The sequence below is a fragment of the Coturnix japonica genome, chromosome 4 (genome assembly GCF_054131305.1).
Source record: "Coturnix japonica strain WE chromosome 4, WE-NBRP24, whole genome shotgun sequence".
NCBI classification, from domain to species: domain Eukaryota; kingdom Metazoa; phylum Chordata; class Aves; order Galliformes; family Phasianidae; genus Coturnix; species Coturnix japonica.
In genome coordinates, this window is record NC_140666.1 from 82,834,944 (window position 1) to 82,853,695 (window position 18,752).

General features: G+C 37.8%; 1 protein-coding gene across 10 annotated transcripts in view; it reads right to left on the reverse strand.

Moving 5' to 3' along the window:
• RGS12 (regulator of G protein signaling 12) overlaps positions 1-18,752 on the reverse strand; it is a 74,345-nt gene that overhangs the window by 38,860 nt on the left and 16,733 nt on the right. For 4 of the 10 annotated variants that reach the window (XM_085545759.1, XM_015862670.3, XM_032444113.2 and 1 more), the window contains exons 3-4: positions 17,965-18,084; positions 1,097-1,118 (exon numbers count right to left, since the gene is read on the reverse strand). In XM_085545759.1, coding sequence (XP_085401885.1) covers positions 1,097-1,118; positions 17,965-18,084 — 142 coding nt within the window. Of the gene's footprint in view, positions 1-1,096; positions 1,119-6,026; positions 6,798-10,496; positions 10,682-16,800; positions 17,048-17,964; positions 18,085-18,752 lie in introns of those variants that run through there. The other 6 variants (XM_032444116.2, XM_085545763.1, XM_032444115.2 and 3 more) reach the window with 3 other exon arrangements.

The following is an 18,752-nucleotide window of genomic DNA, read 5'->3' on the forward strand; positions in this document are numbered from 1 at the left end:
ATATAAACAATGATTATTATTTTTTAAACATAACTTTCCCTTCCCAAGCTAAAGCTTAACAACAGTATTTATACTGTAGGTATGTACAAACACCACTAGTCTAGGAAGGGAAGTATGCGCTGCTGCACTCATGGTACTCAAGGTTTCACAAGTGAAAAATCCTCTAATCCAGATGTGCTCCAAAATGTGTAAATCTGTGCGCCTATTAATGAATTTGTAATTGGAGAAGATGGGAGAACTCTACAGTGACATTCCCAATAAAAGTGAAGGCCTGAAAATGTAACTCAGACATGAACCAGAGCATTTTGGTTCTCATTCTTCCAACCTGCTTTCTTGCTTTCCTTTTAGTGATGTCAAAGAATTCCAAACATAATCAAATGTATGTGAGTTTCCTCGCATGGTCAATTCAACCAACTCCTGCCATGCACTCTAAACTACACATCCCTACTCCATGAAGAAGCATACTTCAACTGTTTCAATTAACTTCAAAGATTCAGAAAGATCATCTTCTGTTTAACAAAGAGTGGCCATTCCTTTAAAGCATTAAAGTCATTTCAAAATCAAAACACACAAGCTTAGGTGACGCAAAGAGGAGTTTACTTAGAAGTTCTCTAGGACTTTATGCTCTGATCTTAGAAATATCATATTACTTACCCTCTTCTTATAATACATCACACTGCAAAGAAATTTCAGTCTCAATGCATGTACCAGCACAGCTTACAATTTAGTAGCTAAAGCATCTCTCCAACAGACTATGTAAAGGACAATAAAATACAAAGATTTTATCTAGGGTCCAATTATGTGAGAGAATGTTAGCTCTGCCTCTTTATCACTATGAATTAAGAATCCTAATTATAATAAGAGTGTGCATATATAGAGATATCTGCCATGAAGAAAAACTATTCAAATAAATCAGTGAAAGTATGTAACCATAACCTTGCAACATTTTCACTGGCACAGCTCCCAAAGCAGTCACAGAGCACTACACTGCTCTGGCATCTTGTAATTTATCGCCTTATTTACCACATGCTTTGTTGCTTAATATGGAAAACTTGTTTCATTTTCATTATAGAAGTAAAAAAAAGCTTCAGCTTACCTCCATCAGAGACAGTTGCTGACTGTAATAAGAAAGAGAAAAATAAGCGTTACTTAAATTTCATTATATGTATTAGAAATCTCTAAGTTTCATATATTATTTGAAGTGTTATCATTCTATTAACAGCAGACAATGTGAGCGGATAGAAACCTAAAGATACCAGCTGTTACCTTCTCACAGGCATTTCTTCCTCATCATGAGAATCACCCCAGGCCTTTAAACAACTGTCCTGGAACTTGATCCCACAAATATTTACTTAACAACATAAATTTCAACATCCTTTTCAGGTGAATCAGGTCCATTGGTCAGTATAGAGGAAAAAACAGACACCTTCCAAGTGACCCACAAAGACTTTAAATGAAAACTTGACTGTGCTATATGGAAATATTTGGAATGAAAATTTCAGATATTTTGGCAATCAAAGATTGAAAACTTCCCCTACTGATGACTTTTGACTTCCAGAGAACCAAAAGGAGGTAAGAGTGGTTCCAGGAAGACCAGACTGTGGTAGAATTCCTCATCATCTCTAATAGTAATTCTGGAATCTTCAAAGTCCAAATTGATCTGTAATTGGCATCACTGCTACATTGCTAGTTGAGCTAAACACAAATCCATCTTAAAAAGACAGTTCTTGTTAAATTACACAGAAATGCTTCTGATTCTGTGAAGCATAAGATTATAAAGGTACATCCAGATATCTAAAAAGCACTCGTGTTTTGGGTACATCCTTGCAAACATATGAGACATTCAGAAGCTGTAACTTAATTCATGTTTGTAATCTAGAAAATTTAACTTACATTACTGGATTCTATTATAAATATGACTGCTTCTATCCATATACTTTACAGAATAGCTGAGGAACAAAATATTACATTGTTTTTTCTCGAGCAATGAAGAAAAGGATGACTTAAGGTAAAGCAGTAGTATCACTTTGCAGACAAGACCAGAATAAAACCTTTCAAAATATGCATGTTTTAGAAATGGTTATTCACTTTGGCAGCTTCCATGAATGTAGATGAAGACATCAATGTGATTCTCCCTCATGTTTGTGAAAGGTAAAACGTAACATTAATTGGGTTCTCATTATAGTAAAGAGAATATTTACACTGCTTTCAGAAGTGAGTGCTTTAGTACAAATACTCAAAAATTACAGAAATTGTACCACTTAATTAAGTTCTATGGACAACGAGATGACAGAAATTTATCTCAGTCTGTTTGGCCTAATTTAAGGCTCTGAGCCTCCTGCACAGCATGGGCTGGCTGTAGTGTTTTGAGATGTTTATTTTAAATTGCATGAATCAATATCTTAAAATCTCTCATAGCAGGGACTTATTAATACTCAAAAAAATTGCACCTACAGGAATAACAGAATTTCTTCCCTAAACATCAACTACCTTTTTTCTGTGCTAATAAGACTGTTTGTATTCCCTTTGGCTCTGATATATACCAAATGCATTGCAGTTTTCTTAAGTAATATGCCCCTAGGATTATCCAGCAATTCTCAATCGTTATAACATTACTTTTTTGATCAAGGAAAAAGAATTGCTATAAGAACGTTTCTTTATATTCATCTGTGTATCTGAAATAAATTCAGCTAATTTAACAAAAATAGCTGGAAAACTTCATACTTAGTTTGGATACTCAGAAATCTCAATTTAAAAATGTCAGAAACCACATACTGTTATAGTAGTCAAAGCAGTTCCTCTCCTCAACTGTTCAGCTGGAACTTGTTGAGATTTGTTCACAGGTTTAAGTTGCAAGACCAGATTTTTTTTTAAATACTATGATGATCTCATTTGAACAATTCATTATCTGTTGGGGGTTGGTTTTCAGTCTTCAGTGTTAGTGCTTACCAGGCTCGTCAGGGCAAAATTTCACCTACTATAGATAAGAAAGCTAGTTTTTGGATGAAATCTAACACTTACCTATTAAGAACTACCTACTACAGCTTTTAAGAAGCAACAGAATTATATGGTTCATGTATATCACCATTTCTGAAAGATGAGGAAAGACAGGGTGTGTAAAGATATGTGACAGTAAAGGGACGTTAGGAAGGTTTAAAAATAAAAGTCTTTTGTCTCTAATGACAGGACATACCTGTATACATTTTGTCAATGTACATCTGAACTATCACTCAGAGATAAAATCTGAATTGTAATCAACCCTCAAATCTCTCACAACCAGATAGGAACTGAAATTAGTGCTTTGAAGTGTCAGATTGGTTCAGGAAAAAGCCCATGGTATATCCCAATGGTATGTGGCAGGAGTCTAGTTACCAAAATTCAAAAACTAAGATTAGGAGAAATAAATATCTTTCAGTATCTCTCCTGCCAGAAGCTGTGCTTGCTCATCCAGCTGGACGAGCAGCTGAGGTGTACAGACACCAAAGATGGAGGATGTGAACTCTCCCCTAGACTTCAGGGCAAGGTCTTTATCCCTGTGATCCAAGTGAGGAGCTCCATGCCAGGGCAACAAGCTGAGCAACAGCTTCCCAAGCAGTTGCCATACATTACAGAAGATGCTTTAGGTCTCTGAAATTGGCAGATGTTTCAGCATATGTTAGTATAAACTTCTGATTAAGAAAAAAGCATGGAAAATTTCTCTTTGTATCACCTCTCTTTGGTAGGTGGAAAAACCAGAAGGGCCCATGAGGTTTTTAATGTCATGTTCAGGATCTGCTTGCAATACGTCTGAAGGAGGATTAGCTTATAATAATTAGCAGGGTGAAGACAACCTGCTATCTCGCGCCCACAACAGGGAAGAAATGCAGAGAGGGCATAAAGGAGAAAGCAATTTTAAAGGCTGATGCAGCCTGTAGCTTTCATGGTCTGCAGCCTGCCAGATGGGTGCACCGCTGTGTAATGGCAGTTTGATGGCATCTGTCCCTTGGCACAAACTCTCATCCAGGGAATCCCACAGAAATCCAAGCACCATCCCCTTTTACATGGATTAGGTAATTAATTAATTACCGTCCAAGTCTGCCACAAAACCATGGCATAGAAAAGCAAAGAATACTATTTCCATGTCTCAGACACTACTTAGAACAAATAAACCTGTGTGCAAATATTCTGCAGGTAACTCAACACCAAATGTCCTTTTTCACCTTCTCAAGATTTGTCACTCCAGTCATCAGTCATGCTCAAGTGCTCCACAAGAACAAAGGGAATGATGAGGGTACTGGGAGGGGTGACACATCCTAGGAAATGCCAGGCCTTTAACAATAAAATGGAGCAATATGAAATCATCTCTTTTAATAGAATGTGAGTGAGTACCTTCCTCATATATTTCAAACTATTCCTGAGATGCATAGGGATGAAATCTACAAACAGGGTGAAAAAAATAAGGTTTTCTTCTACTACAGCAATGACAAAATCACAGACCAAACAGAAATATCTATTTCTTTCCTGAGTACCCAGATTCAAAGAAAAGAGGATTAAAAGTGATCTCTCTTTGCCCTTCCTACAGCACTCTTACCTCCAATACAGGCAGTGGCATCTTGCAGCATTCAGAGAGTTCCCTGCCTGCTGCATTTGGAGTCTGTGAGACTTGCTGATTACAGCATTACACTTGCAATCCTTTCCCAAGCCCCCTGTAATTTAGCCTTTCAGCTCAGAATAGCTTACCTAGCTCCACCAACCTTATAAACCGATTTTCTTACATGAGATCAAAACACAAAATAAGTTTGGGAAACTCGTTGTGCTCTTTAGGAGATGAAGCACTGAAGGTTTACAGACTCTGCAGCAGCAGCCAACTTTCAAACACTTTGTCGCTTAGTTCTGGAGAGCCTATCACTCAGCCAGCTGCCTGCTTGCATCCAGCTTGGGTCAAACCCCTCATTAAATCACCCAAGGCAACTTCTCTTTCTGCCAAGTAAGGAATTACAAGCTGGTTCCTAGATCTTAAGGCATAGTACTCCAGGACTTACACTGCATATGTGTATTTTTATCCTTTTAAATGCATTATAGTATTAACATTGTGCAGATGCCACGACCTCTCATGATCTCTGGGAGGGGAATCATGCCTCAAAATACAGTTAACACTGCCCTAATGTTTGAAATAAAAAACAAAGCCATACTACTTACTCATACATTTTCCATCCAATTAGTATCTCACATATATATCTTACCTAAACATTGTGCAATATCATTTTTATCCACAGATGAAAATGTTACTGCAATTAATTTAATGACACAGAATTTTACTAAAATGAAACCCCTTCACAGTGTCTCTTGAAGGAGAAGTCTTATATAATTTGTCTTTTCAATTGTCTTTCATGAAAGAAGGGCATTTATAATAGCTAATAGAAAAGTATTACAGATGTAAGAATTCTCAAGGAGAAAAAAAAATACGACTGCGCATTTGGATCTTTAGAAACAATATCTGAACAGTAAATGATGTGACATTAGGAATTCCTTTAGGAAAAAAATATTCAACTTCTCTACCCCAAACCAAGCCAATCTTATCACATATAAACACGGTGGCTTAAATGCCAATCCATCCTTAAAAGTATTTTGATGAAGATATAAACATATTAGCAATTTTACCTACACATATAATACTGACATAATGGCACAGAAAGCATGCACAAAACACACTGCACAGAATTTAAAAGAACAGGCAAAGATTTTAAACTTATTGATCTTTCAGCTTTAGACGTCCTGGGCACAGCTCATAAATACACCTCCAAATGCGACTGTTAGCTCGTACAGTAAGGTTCCCTTTGCTCTTCTATGACAATAAAATCAAATGTCTGCATTTAGGAAGGAAATTTAACTCCAGTACTTTAAAGTAACAAAGCTGTAAGGCAAAGCAAAAAGCATTCTGGAGCTGATAACATTCTTCTCTGTTTTCTTGCCAATAACAATAGCTTCTTCTAATTTCTCACTGCAACGATGCCTTGCCTTAGCTAAATATAATTCGTATCACTTACCCGCTCTTCATAAGAAACAGCAGTTATTTTTCCTAACAGAACTCTTCCTAAATTCATCTTCACTTAATAATGAAAAAGCATTTCCTTAGCAAATCGGCTTTGCAAAGATTAAACTAAAAAATTCAGCCCTATTCCATGCCTGTACACGCCAGTAAAGTTTAAAGGCATTTCGTATGAAGTTCTATTTTACTCCCTTTATGTTACCCATAGCAACAGGCCAATGCAGGAAGCTGTGGTTCGTCAGGGATTCAGATTAGATCTCAATTATCTCTCCCCAGAAAAGCTAGATCGGTTTATATAAATCAAGACAATTGTATTTTAAAGCGTTTCCTATAAGCTGAACGTGCGATGGTCCTGTGCTCAGTAAAACAGATTGCCAAAGCAGCTTCCAGCAAAACATCGGTTAATCGCCATAACGTTCGTTATAGAAACATTTACATCGTAAACCCCTATTTTCAGAGGTTTACATCATGCAAGCCAGATTAAAGTAAGACCTTGAACGGTCTCTTCTGCTCAGTTTTTTAGCAGTTAACACTGTAAATCGCAGGTAAAAATCCACAGCACAAAGAAACTTGGCATACTCAGCTAAAGCTATGTGCAGCCTCTTGTCTCTAAAGACAAAATCCTCCTCGCAGAAACCAACTGATATTTTCCCTTCCCTCTTTGCTACCCCAGCCTGCGCTTTCCTGATGTCAAGGCAGCTCTGTGCACAGCACCCTAGGAACAGAGAGCAAAATCAGCTGCTTGTCATGCAAGAGGGAAGTGCTCTTCACTTGCCTGTGGTAGCCGTGGCTTCAAGAGTCTGTATATGGAAAGAGCAGAATGTCATGAAGTTTGCTGCTGATCTCAAGTAAATAGTGGTAGTACCTGAAGCATTCCGTTTTGTTACTTCTGAAGCAACCGGACTATTAGTTTTGCTAAAAATAAACACCAGAATTACAAATTGAAAATAATTAGTGAGCATTTTGACTATTTTTATGCTTCAGGGACGTCCTGACAGGATGGATAAGCAGTAAAAGAGTGACCTCTTCCCTTTGCATTGCAGCATGTGGAATTCCCCACATCCATCTAGTTCCGATTTCCCCCAATCTACAGCTCACTCTGAAAGTATTACCTCCTATTTATTCCCCTGAAAACTGCAGGAGCTATAAAGAGCACAATAACACGTTTGGATAGAGCCAATTCTCAGCTACAAAACACACTTTTTCTCAACACAGTCACTACCATTAGCTAGGAATTTTCACTGGTGATGATTAAGAGCACAATGCACCCATATTAGTCTGTACCAGCGGAGCTGACCACTGTAGCCACTGCTGAAACACATCACCCACCACCTCACATCCACTGTTTGGTCTCCAGAAATGCTCAGTAAGTGCATATGAGTACCAATGGGTACCATTTTTTTTTGCATGGACTAACTCAGTCCCACACCTTTCTCTCATATACACTCCCATGTCAGATGTCATCTTGTCAGTGTGCCCCTCTGCTGCCATCTGTCACGCAACAACAACATGTTGCTGTGAATACTGGTGGGAAGGTCCAACCTCTACTGCCATCCTATCAACATCTACCTCTGACATCACGAGCAACCATCATAAAATAGGAGGCATTACTTCTGGAGCAGCCTTAATATAAATTAACTAGGAAGGTGGAAAATTTTACCCTGAACTGATACAGAGAGAGGCAAAAAGAAGTTCACAGCCCTTATTCAAGTTCTCACAGAAAGACAATGAGACAAAATAAGAAGTGTTTAAAATTATATTTTTATAAAGAAAACAGGCCAAATTGAGCTGTTTAAAGGCTGCATGTTGCTTGACACTAAACCAAGTAGGCTGGAGAGTGCGTTTGCATTGTCAATACCTTCAACACACTGGATTGGCATTACAAATAGGCAGTGAGCACCTGCATTGTAGTCCTTACAAGAGATAAGTAAAAACACAAAGGGGTCAGAAAGGCCTGGAGGGCTGTCCTGGGAACAGCCCTTTGGGGCACCAGGAACAGGACTTTAATGGTCGGTGTTTAGTTAACAATATAACTAAGTGCTATAGGAATCCCCTACAAAACCCAAATGTCGCAGTACATTTTTGCCAAGTGTTGTTCTTACCACAAGCAATTGGATGCAGCATCAAGGTCAGCATTGCACCAGGGTCAGCACTGCACCAGAGCCCCATGGTGGCACAGGGCTGGGAGCACTGTGTGTGGGCAATGCTCTGTACATCCTCTGCTCCTGCACTTGGTGCACAAAGCCAATAATCCCTCCGTTTACACAGACCTCTACAGTTGTTGATTTTATTTCCCTGAACTGAGCACACTGCATGTCCACATTTTTCCATGCAGTGACTCTACTAGCGCTGAAGATAAACTCTGCCAATTAGATGACATCAGTTAATGATAATGGCAATGAAATGCTATGTGAATCTGAAAGCCCTTGGAAAGAAAAAGAAAAAAAAAAAAAAGGCTTTTACCTCTATATTTTCATAGATTATTTTTGTAGCTGCCAGATTGAAAACCAAGCAGACAACTTCAAGTTCAAAGGTCCAAACCAGAAGGAATTCTAATTTGCAAAGCTATTAATGGGAAGTGTTAAATGATGGCAGAATAGCTTTAAAAAACCTATTCAGAGATACCGAAGGCGACATTTGTAAACCCACACCCATCTGTTTAGAAGCAAAACTGTGGGAAGGGGTAGCAGCCCCAGATATGGCTGATCTGTTCTTATCTTCCACTTTCTGCTCTTATTTTCTTTTGTGCTCTTATTTTCCCAGAAGAAAAGGCTCAAGAGAAAGACAGAATGGCAGGAAGCCTGGATAAGTTTTAACTTGTCAAAAGATGAATAGGATTTAATATACCCATTACTTCTAAAAGGAAAAACACAAACACACACAAATACAAGGCAAGTAGACAGAGGTAATCCTCTGGATGAACTCTTGGTAACACCAATTCCTACAGTATATCTAACATTGGCTGAATGATCCTCAAACATCTTAACTCTCATCAAATATTTCTTTTGGGTTTGTTTGTTTTTTGTCCCATGATGAATAAAGTAGCAACTACTTGCATGAAAACCCAGGCATGATGATGAAACAGATGTTTCTCTAATTCTCCAGAATTTCTATAATTTGTCCAGATGTATTTTTGCAGAGGATTTGTCAGCTACTCAGCAGTAAACAGACCATATAAGTGCTACTAATTAAAACTGGGAAGATTCTCATGTTTACAAGAATGTGTTTTCCTTCTATCAATTTTATTTCGTATTCCAGGATTATATTAGGAAAAAACATCTTCGAACTATTCGGAATGTGTTCATTTATAAATAACTGAAATAGAAGCAAGGCTTCCAATAACGCAATAAAATCAGTACAGACTGGATACAAACGGCTGTCCCGAGCGCCCCCTGCTGTCCGATGCTGCTCCGAGACTGATGTGCACATCTCAAACTGTTCGGCACGATTTGCCATCCCAAAATCTCCAGTAAAAACAACGATCTGGTTCTACGAGTTGTATTTGAAACTTTGAAATACGATTTTGCAGATCCTGACTGCGAACTGATAATAAAACGTGCATTTTTCCACACACAAACATTTCTTTCCTTCTCTTCAACGACAGTTTAAGACATCTTTATTTCCTCCACTAAAACAAACACGCATAACTTGAGCAGCCAGATGGAAGATGAACTGCAGCCTAATAGTAAATTAAAGTTAAATCACATAATAAGGAGGATATGATTAAGTGATAGATCACTAAGACACATTAAGTCGCTTCTCAATTTCCTCCTACTACAGATGGAGCCTCGAAGAGTCAATGCATTTGGGGAAAATCAGTGCAAAACCAAACAGGCAAACTATTTATTTTTAAGTAAGCAGTGCATACACATCTTTCATATTATATCTGGGACTGCAACTCACAAAATATGTGTTTTTTTGAGCAATAAAAAGATAAAACTGAGCTGGAGGGTCTACAACTCAAAAAATCTCTATTCGATATATACTTTTCATTTACTTTAATAGCTCGTACCATCTGGATTCTGATTTATTGGATAAAAATCCAGCTGGAAGAGAAATCAGTTTAGCTGCAGATCTTAAAAAGCCACTGTAACAATGAGAAGGTAACTTAGAACTCTCACATGACATTCTTACTTTCTGGAAACACATGCAGAAACATAGTGAAAATGAAACAATTAAAAACTTAATTAAAGAAATATCTGAATACACAGTATATTCACTCCACATTGTAAACATCATATAACATCACGGCTATACGGACGGTATATTCTTAATTTCATAAGAGAGGTTATATAGGAAGTTAACTTAAACACTAATACTTACAAACTTTGTCTCTTTAAAAACTCATTGACTCCTTAGAAGCATTATTTATCGTATTTCACTGCAAGATTTCTTAGCTCAGAAGGCTACTCACTAAACCATATTCCTGCTTTCTGTTCTCTTTAGACAAACAAAACTTTATACTTACAGACACTTGACTATCAGTAAAAGTTTTCTCCATGTATAAATAGTTTAATAGTTCATCGTTAAGAAACAGTCCCTTTAACTTTATTATTAAGCTCTTTCTGAACACATATTTACTTCTTCCAGAGTCCAGTAAAAAAATGAGGCTTCTCTGCGTGTTGCCCTATCAACACCTCTCCCATTCTCCTCCTCCCCAGCTCATTCTCCGCCCTCAGCACGAGTTCTGTATCTTCTCATCAAGAAGCACAGGCAGCTTTTAGCATGTTGTCTAGGCAGGTCCTATGGAACAAGAAAGCTTCTTGAAAGGCATCAGCGTGCTGCTGAGGAGACTGCTAATGGAAAATACATTCAGAAAAGGCCTACAGGATTCGGTCCTTAACATTTGCCCAAACTTGTTTAAGCACTGAGTCAACTTCATTTTCGTCTCCAAATTACCTTCAGTTTAAATACATTCCCCTTTGATGAGTAAATTTTCCAAATGAACTGAATGAATCAATCCCTATTAAAAACACACTAAATATCATCTAAAATTATTTTTTTTCTCTCAAAGAAGAACAGTTAAACTTGTAAGACATGCAGCAATTTTCTTCCAGTTGCCGGCATGTAAGTGCATGTCTCCGTATGATTACAATCGCATGTATGCACATTATGCAATCTATCTCATCCTACCCGAGTGCTCCATGTTCCTCTGAGTAAGCAGGGCACTGCCAGATACACGGCTCTCCTTCTGAACAAAACACAATCCTCATCCTCTTCAATACCACACCTACCCTCCAGACATGCCAGCAATAACTGCGTGTCTTCAAAAAGAACTGCACACACTTTCCGTCCAACAGGTCATGCTTAAATACCACTCTGTTAGAGTACCATGACCTAAACTGAAGTAGAAGTTGGGATTTTTATATATTTATTTATTTTATGAGCATCAAAAGAACAGATTAAACGTTTTGATGACCTGATATTAAGTAAAGATCAGCAGCTCATCTGGAAGGAGCTCCACAGACGATTCCTTTTCTTTAAACTTCACTGGACTGAGGAATCCATGAGAACAGTGGAAATTAGCCAAAATCCCAGCAGTTTAAGCAAGAAATGCAGTCAGAATCAATTCACAGAATGGTACAGTACTCTCACTTGCACCGTATCTATTCTGTTGACTGTATTCTGGAAATGCCAATTCAGTTCGTTCCATAAGACCTTAACTCATTCAGTAACACTAACCAAGCTTCAGAGAGCAAAAATCATTCCTCATCCTCATTAGCACTGACGTGACAGTGACACAGCAGAGGAAGGGCAGTAACACGAATCAGAGCAGTCACCCGGCTCCTCATTCCCACCACAAATTACATGAGCAATCCATTCTGCAGCAGGAAAGCTGTTAAGAGCCCTCTCCCTCCCAGATGCTGCAAAGAGTTGTAATACAGCAGTGTGTGCTCCCAGAGCCCACTACAGTTATGCTGCACTGGCAAATGATGCTGCAGCAGTGAGTCCTTTGCTTTACAAACAGCGTTGCACCACAGTAACACAGTAAACACAGGTTTACTGACTGTATGGAGCTGATAGTTTCATACAACCATCCCTTATAATGTAAAGGCCACACTTCTGAAACAGCTCAGAGACATTGATGCCACTTAATATATGAAGCTAGGACAATTTTACCTCATTTGCATTGCTTTACATTTATCTACATGCATTTTCATCTGTCATTTTGTTGTAGTATTATAAACACAGTCACTCTCATCTTCAGAGACTGCTCTTGCCCTTATTAATTTGAGCAACTTCACCTCACCACTGACCTCCTTGGGAGGAGCCTTAAAAGATGTTCTGGAATCAACAAATGTAGCATTAGAAACTGAAGCAAATGTTATCCTTAAGCAGCAAATAATTCTGGATTTCAGTAACAGACCTCAGCGCTGAAAGCTATTTTTCTGCCTTAATGTCAGGGGGTTAAGGTACCTCACAATTTAGAGCCAGGAGAGTAAACACAACCACAGAATCATAGCAGACCACTTAAAAGAAGGCCAGGTACCAGAGGTGATGGTAAAAGACACCCCTGAGAGCCTGCCCACCAACTACTGATTGTTATGTTGCTACTCACTGAAACTGGAACCAAGTGGATGGAGCCAAAATAGGCTCTAATACCTTATGTGGTTGAGCTAAGGCAGTTACCTTAAGTTGTTTACCCAGGCTGATCCTTGCAGTGAGTGAATTAGAGATACTGACAGCTTCTGAATTCACCAGCATCCACTTAATAAAAAATCTTAAGAATAGTGGTACTGGCTACTGGCAAGAAGTAATGAAGTATGAGCATTTTCCATGACCATATATACTACAGTAACTCAAGGTAAAGAAATGAATGTTTAATTTCATGGCCAAATGACACTACTTAAAGACACATATGTTACAGTTGAGCCAGTCGGTTCGGACTTCTACAGCAAGTGACTGTATAATCACTAAGCAGACATCTTCCACCTTGCACTGTTTGAAGCTAACACCTAGTGGAACGTTCCAAGAAACTGGTTCAAAGGGATGTTAGAACTCTTCTAGAACCACCTTCCTCCCCCTGCTGGCCATGCTTCTTTTGATGGAGCCCAGGATACAGTTTGCTATTTGGAGATTTTTTTCTTGCAGGCAGTTTTGTTCCGCAACTGGTTTGTTTTCTACCTCCATGAAGGCAGAATGAGGATAAGAATGTCTATCAGTCAGTTACATCTTAGGTAAGAATCAGAACAAAATCCATGCAAAATGCAATACTTAAAGTAACAGAGGGCAGAAGCTGTGTATTCCAGCAGCACACAATAAGTTATCACAGCTTAGGTAAAACATAAGACAAAAATATACACCATTTTCAAATTTTAAATACATAAATCTAAGCTGGGAATGAAGAGGCCTCAATTTAAACCACATTATTATAGCAGACATAGTGGTGGTATTGAGGCCACGGTGATGATTTATGATTGTTGGTGAGGAAAGCTTTGTAGAGAGTGTTAATGCTTCTTATTAGATGGACTTACAGGGTGGGAAAAGTTTGGGGCATGTTTAACTCCTCGTCTGATTTTCCTAGTACACTGGCTGGTCTAACACAAGCTATTAGCTCCCTGTGTAAGCTTTGTCTGATTATTTAAATCAGTCAAACAAAGACAGGTACCCACTTAAAAACTCATTATTAAGTCAAATGAGCATTTAGGGTTTTTTGCCACCCACAGATGCCAAAGCTAATATCCAGCAGAGGCACGTCATTCATTAGTATAAAAATCTCATACTGAGGAGATGTGTTGTATGCTTTCAATTAGCAGATGAAATGCAAAAGAAGTTGCTTCACTGGAATTAACAAAACAGAGAAAGAATCAAGCATTATTATCTATAATAACAGCTAATAATACTAGATTACTAACGGTTATAATTAAGATAGAACATTCTAACAAAAATTCCTAACATTAACTATAAAAAGGAATGTATGATACATTCCAACTTTAAAAACATTGCTGAAATCTAGAACACTGATACAATAAATGTTCTCTTTCATATAGGATTTAACTTTAAGGATGCCAAGAATGGGATGAAGTCAAGAAGAAAAGAAGCAGCAGCTATCTTTTTTGTTCTGATATTTAGTTAAAAGAATTGTTGTTCTTTAATTTTAAAAAGACCTCCAGATTAAAAGATTTTTATGACATTGCCAGGACAGAATCCTGCAAGGCAGAAGATGAAACCAATAGCACCTGCCTACAGGGAAGACATAAGAAGAAAGACAGAATCGTGTCCTCTTATTAAATAGCTCTAATATATTCACATACCCTTATACCCATGAACCAGCAAGTACTCTCTGAATTATGAGTGGTGGAAATCACAGATAAGCACTGTTGTGAACAGGTACTATTTCAGAACAAATGATTCACATGGAAAAGTTAAAACCTACTTACAAAGAAGGATTTTTTTCTTGATAGAAAAAGGTTTCTTGTAATTTATTAAATAAAAAGCTCTGAACACAACTATGTCATTGACACACTAATTTTCTGAATTCAGTTCTAACTGAAGTTAATATTCAGCTTTCGTGTAAACAAGCACAATTTCCACAATTCTGAACAAAAAGTGCATTTTTTTTGTGTTTTGCAAGCTTTTTTCCTTACCATAGTTCTAGCATAATCATAGAATCACTCAGGTTGGAAAAGACCTTAAGGATCATCAAACCTAACCACAACCAAACCATACTACCCTAACTCTTAACAGCCCTGCACTGTATCATGTCCCTGAGCACCACATCCAAACGGTTTTTAAACACATCCAGGGATGGTGACTCAACCACCTCCCTGGTGAACCAATTCCAATGCTTAACAACACTTTCTGTAAAGAAGCTTTTCTTGATGTCCAACTTAAACATACCCTGGTGCAATTTGAGGCCGTTTCCCCTCGTCCTGTTACCTGTCACCAGTGAGAAGAGATCAACCCCGCTGAGCTGCAAGCACATTTAGGGTATTTGAAGAGAGCAAATAATGTTATTCACAGATCTGTACACTCATTTTGTTTTGACCTCTACAGATTTAGAATCATCTCATATACAGATTCTAATAGTAAAAACAATATCTACAGGTTAATCCTATATTTTTTTAATGTGTGTAGAGCTTCTGCTGATAAGAGCACTGTATCATTACAGCTAGTTCTAACTGCATATGAATATTGTCTGCATGCATACAACCAATCATAATATAACGATTAGAAAGAAAAAGTGAAATATTCTATTGCAATCTGTTTTGTGCTTAGATAGCTGGGAAGAAAAACTGCAAAGAAACCACGCCACCTTATGGCAGAAGATAGAAAAACTGACAGCTGGTATTCCACACACACAGCTCCAAAGCCATGAGAAGTTCATCCTTTCAAATTAAGTACAAATGCAACCTTCTTCAGACACATAAGAAATGAACAGTGTTCAGTGTATGCCCATAAAAGAAACCACATGGAACCAATTTAGAAAAGTAACCTGGATCTCAGCAGGAATCAAACACACAAGCTTAGAAAAGCAAATTCATTTTCAAATGTCATGTTTGGGTCAGTACCTTATCCATTCTGCTGAAACAGCTGGAAAGAATACAGCAACTGAGTAATCTATGTAATATGTTCATGAACATCACTCCAAAGGTGGAGTCTCTAAGAATTTCCGGCTATTGTTATTTCCTCTTCCAGTGACTCTAAATAGATGGCCTGAAATAATCTAAACATGTACCGAGAACATTGTTTTCTACTACACCTAGCACAACCGAGGTCAGGAATAATGCTGCAGCAGCAACTTTAAAGCAAGATCCAAAAATCAAAACATCTCAATGCTATTTTACTTTGACATGTGAAATTTCTGCAATTATTCTCCAGGCTGGTATTTCTCCCAGTGGCAAGAATACATGAAAGCAAAATTCTTCTGCAGCATCCAGAGGCAAAATGAAGTTTCAAAGTAAAAAGAAGGAATTGACAGCAGTCCAGATCCGAGCTACATGCAGTAAAGGTATTAATCTAAATGCAGTTTTTAATGCAGATTGTTTCTACTTTTCCAATTCATACCTTGGCCTAGGAAGCTCAGCTGAAGAAACAGCTTTAGTTATTAGGACTCTGCCTAGCACAGTCTTCTCAGTCCCTCCAGTTAGTGCTATTCAATTAATTTATATACAATTATATTCAATTAATTTAATCCCAACTGGGACACAAAGAGAGAAAAACAAACTTTTTAGGCAAGCGATATCTTTCTGAAATTAACAGGCAGTAAGCACCAAGTCCCTGTTTTAATGAATATTTATGCAATGCAAAACTGCTCCTATCACAGAAATTAAATTATATCCCGAGTCTTTAAGGCCCTTTCAGAATATGAAATGTGCATGTTAATCTCAAACAATCTGAATATGGAAGAATATGGTGTGAAGCCTCTTCTTCCGATCTATCATACCTGAGTAACTAGAACTCTTAGATATTCTGAGAAGGTTCTTTCTTACTGCGTCCAGAAATTCTGTCAAAACTAGCAGCAAGCTTTTTAATCTAGAAAAGTCACTATTTTTTGATGAAGAAAGATGCACCTTGACAGCCATCCAACAGCTTTATCCACAGGATCTTGCTCTGCTTATTAAAGAAAGCTTTGCACTAACTATATTAAAAGTTAGGAGTGTAAAGAAATGAATATGTTCTGTAATTGGTTAAAAACAAACAAACAACAATAACAACAACAACAAAAAGGTAGACACTTAAAAGCTCCGGACAAGAAACAGGTCACGATGGAAAAAGGGTACATTCTTTTCCTTTAAAACACCTGAAGAATAAGGAATGACAGATCCTACCTGCATTCCCTAAGCACATCAGAATCTCCTTCCATATATTCTGTTCCTTAAAAATCCAGTGCACCAGGCTCTCCACTCCTTTAGTTCAGAACTAGCGAAATGCCTTTCTTCCTACATCTTGCCACAACAGGAAGCTCAAAATATCTTTCTTTCCTCCTCCCATCTCAAACACTTTTTATACACCTCCTTCCCATTTAGAGGAATCTGTGTGCCATATTCCTTCCCATACCAATGAACAGTATAATCTGTTATTTCATGGTTCCTCTGCCAATAGTTCTGCACATATCTGTGCTTCTGCCCAACAACAAGCCTTCCGCAGAAAGATGATAATGAAGTAAGGGAGCCTGAACCATGGGTAGGGATTTCAGGAAGAAGCACTCTAGAAGAGATAACGAAGCCATCCATATTCCCTCAGCTTGAGGGGGACACACAGCAGAGCAGGAGCAGCTGTTCTAATACAGGGGGCTTTTCATTCTCTGCTTCAACCAAAATTAGTGAAGTGAGGCCACTGAGGCCCATGTATCAGCTGAGGTTATATACCAGATGTGGAACAGTGTTACTATACCACACTCAAAAAGACCCAAAATCACCATATCAATCACAAGCACCAAGGTGATTACGTACTCCCTTTTCCTACTGCTGACATACAAGGAGGAAAAACTTATTTTTGCCTTTTTCAAACAAGAATTGTTCCATACTCTCAAAGCTGTATTGCTTAGGGAGTTATGTAAAGAGCCTGTTCTTCAAACACAACCCTCACAACAAATTTAATCCCCCCCAAATTTTCTCAATGCAACGAATATCAGCTAAATGATAAATAAATAAATAAATAATGTGATGAATATGAGGGTTTTTTTCACCTCATTGTTAACATTAATGACTTAAAACCATTGTTTTGATCAGTATGACCAGCTGTGATGGATAAAATAAAGTCAAAATTTCACACAGAAAAAAAAAAACAGCTACTGCTAGGACACTATTAAAGAGAACTCAGAAATTCAGGTTAATACCTGAAATCTGCATTTCCCTCACACAAATGTCATACTGTCATTAGTAACTTTATTACACTACAGGTATTGCTACTTATCTTCATTTGTTACCAAATTAATTACTCCATACTCCCCTCCAGGACTCATTTCAAAGTTTTAAGTGAAAGTCAATTACCTCCAGGTCATCCAGTGAACGAGTAATACTGAACCGCTTTGATCGCCCAAATGATCTCCGAACAGAGGAACGCTGCGGAGGAGCCTGATTTAATCCCATCGGACGTCCGAATTTGGCACCCTAAACAAAACAGAAAACATGCATCATCTTTCTACTCCTTTCATTTCAGTACTTTATTGATAACAGTGGCAGCATCCGTGTCTCAAACAATCCTACTTTTGTCCAGCTGGATGGCATCGATAGGTACAGAACTCCAAGAAGACAAATGTACAGACCACTAACAGGTTAACTAAAATCATTAAAATCATTAAATTACTTTTCCAGACTCAAGTCAGATATGAATATTCAGCATTATCTTACTGCATTAATATGAGTCACGTTGCTACAGTGCTTACAGCACTTACATGCTACATGTAAGTATTAGTAACTACTAGGTTTCATATAAGTATTAGTAGATAGAGCTTAACTAAAAGCCAAATAAGCATAGCTCCTCATTGCTTGACTAGAAGATTCTTACAAGCATTTGTCTTCTCCATTGAAAATTAAAATCCTAGAAGCCATCTCACACAGCTTCTGTTGTAATCTTTCTCCACAATAAATATATATTTCTTATTTTATTTTAAATAGTTTCGCTACTTTGCCATTTTGGTAAAATCCAGCTTTTTAAATCACACAGTGCACAGTGCAGGAAGTACATTAACCTTTTGTTTAGAGGAAAGAAATTACCTCACTCTGATGACTAGAACTGGTGCTGCAACAATTACATCTAACAGTTGAATGGTTCCCCC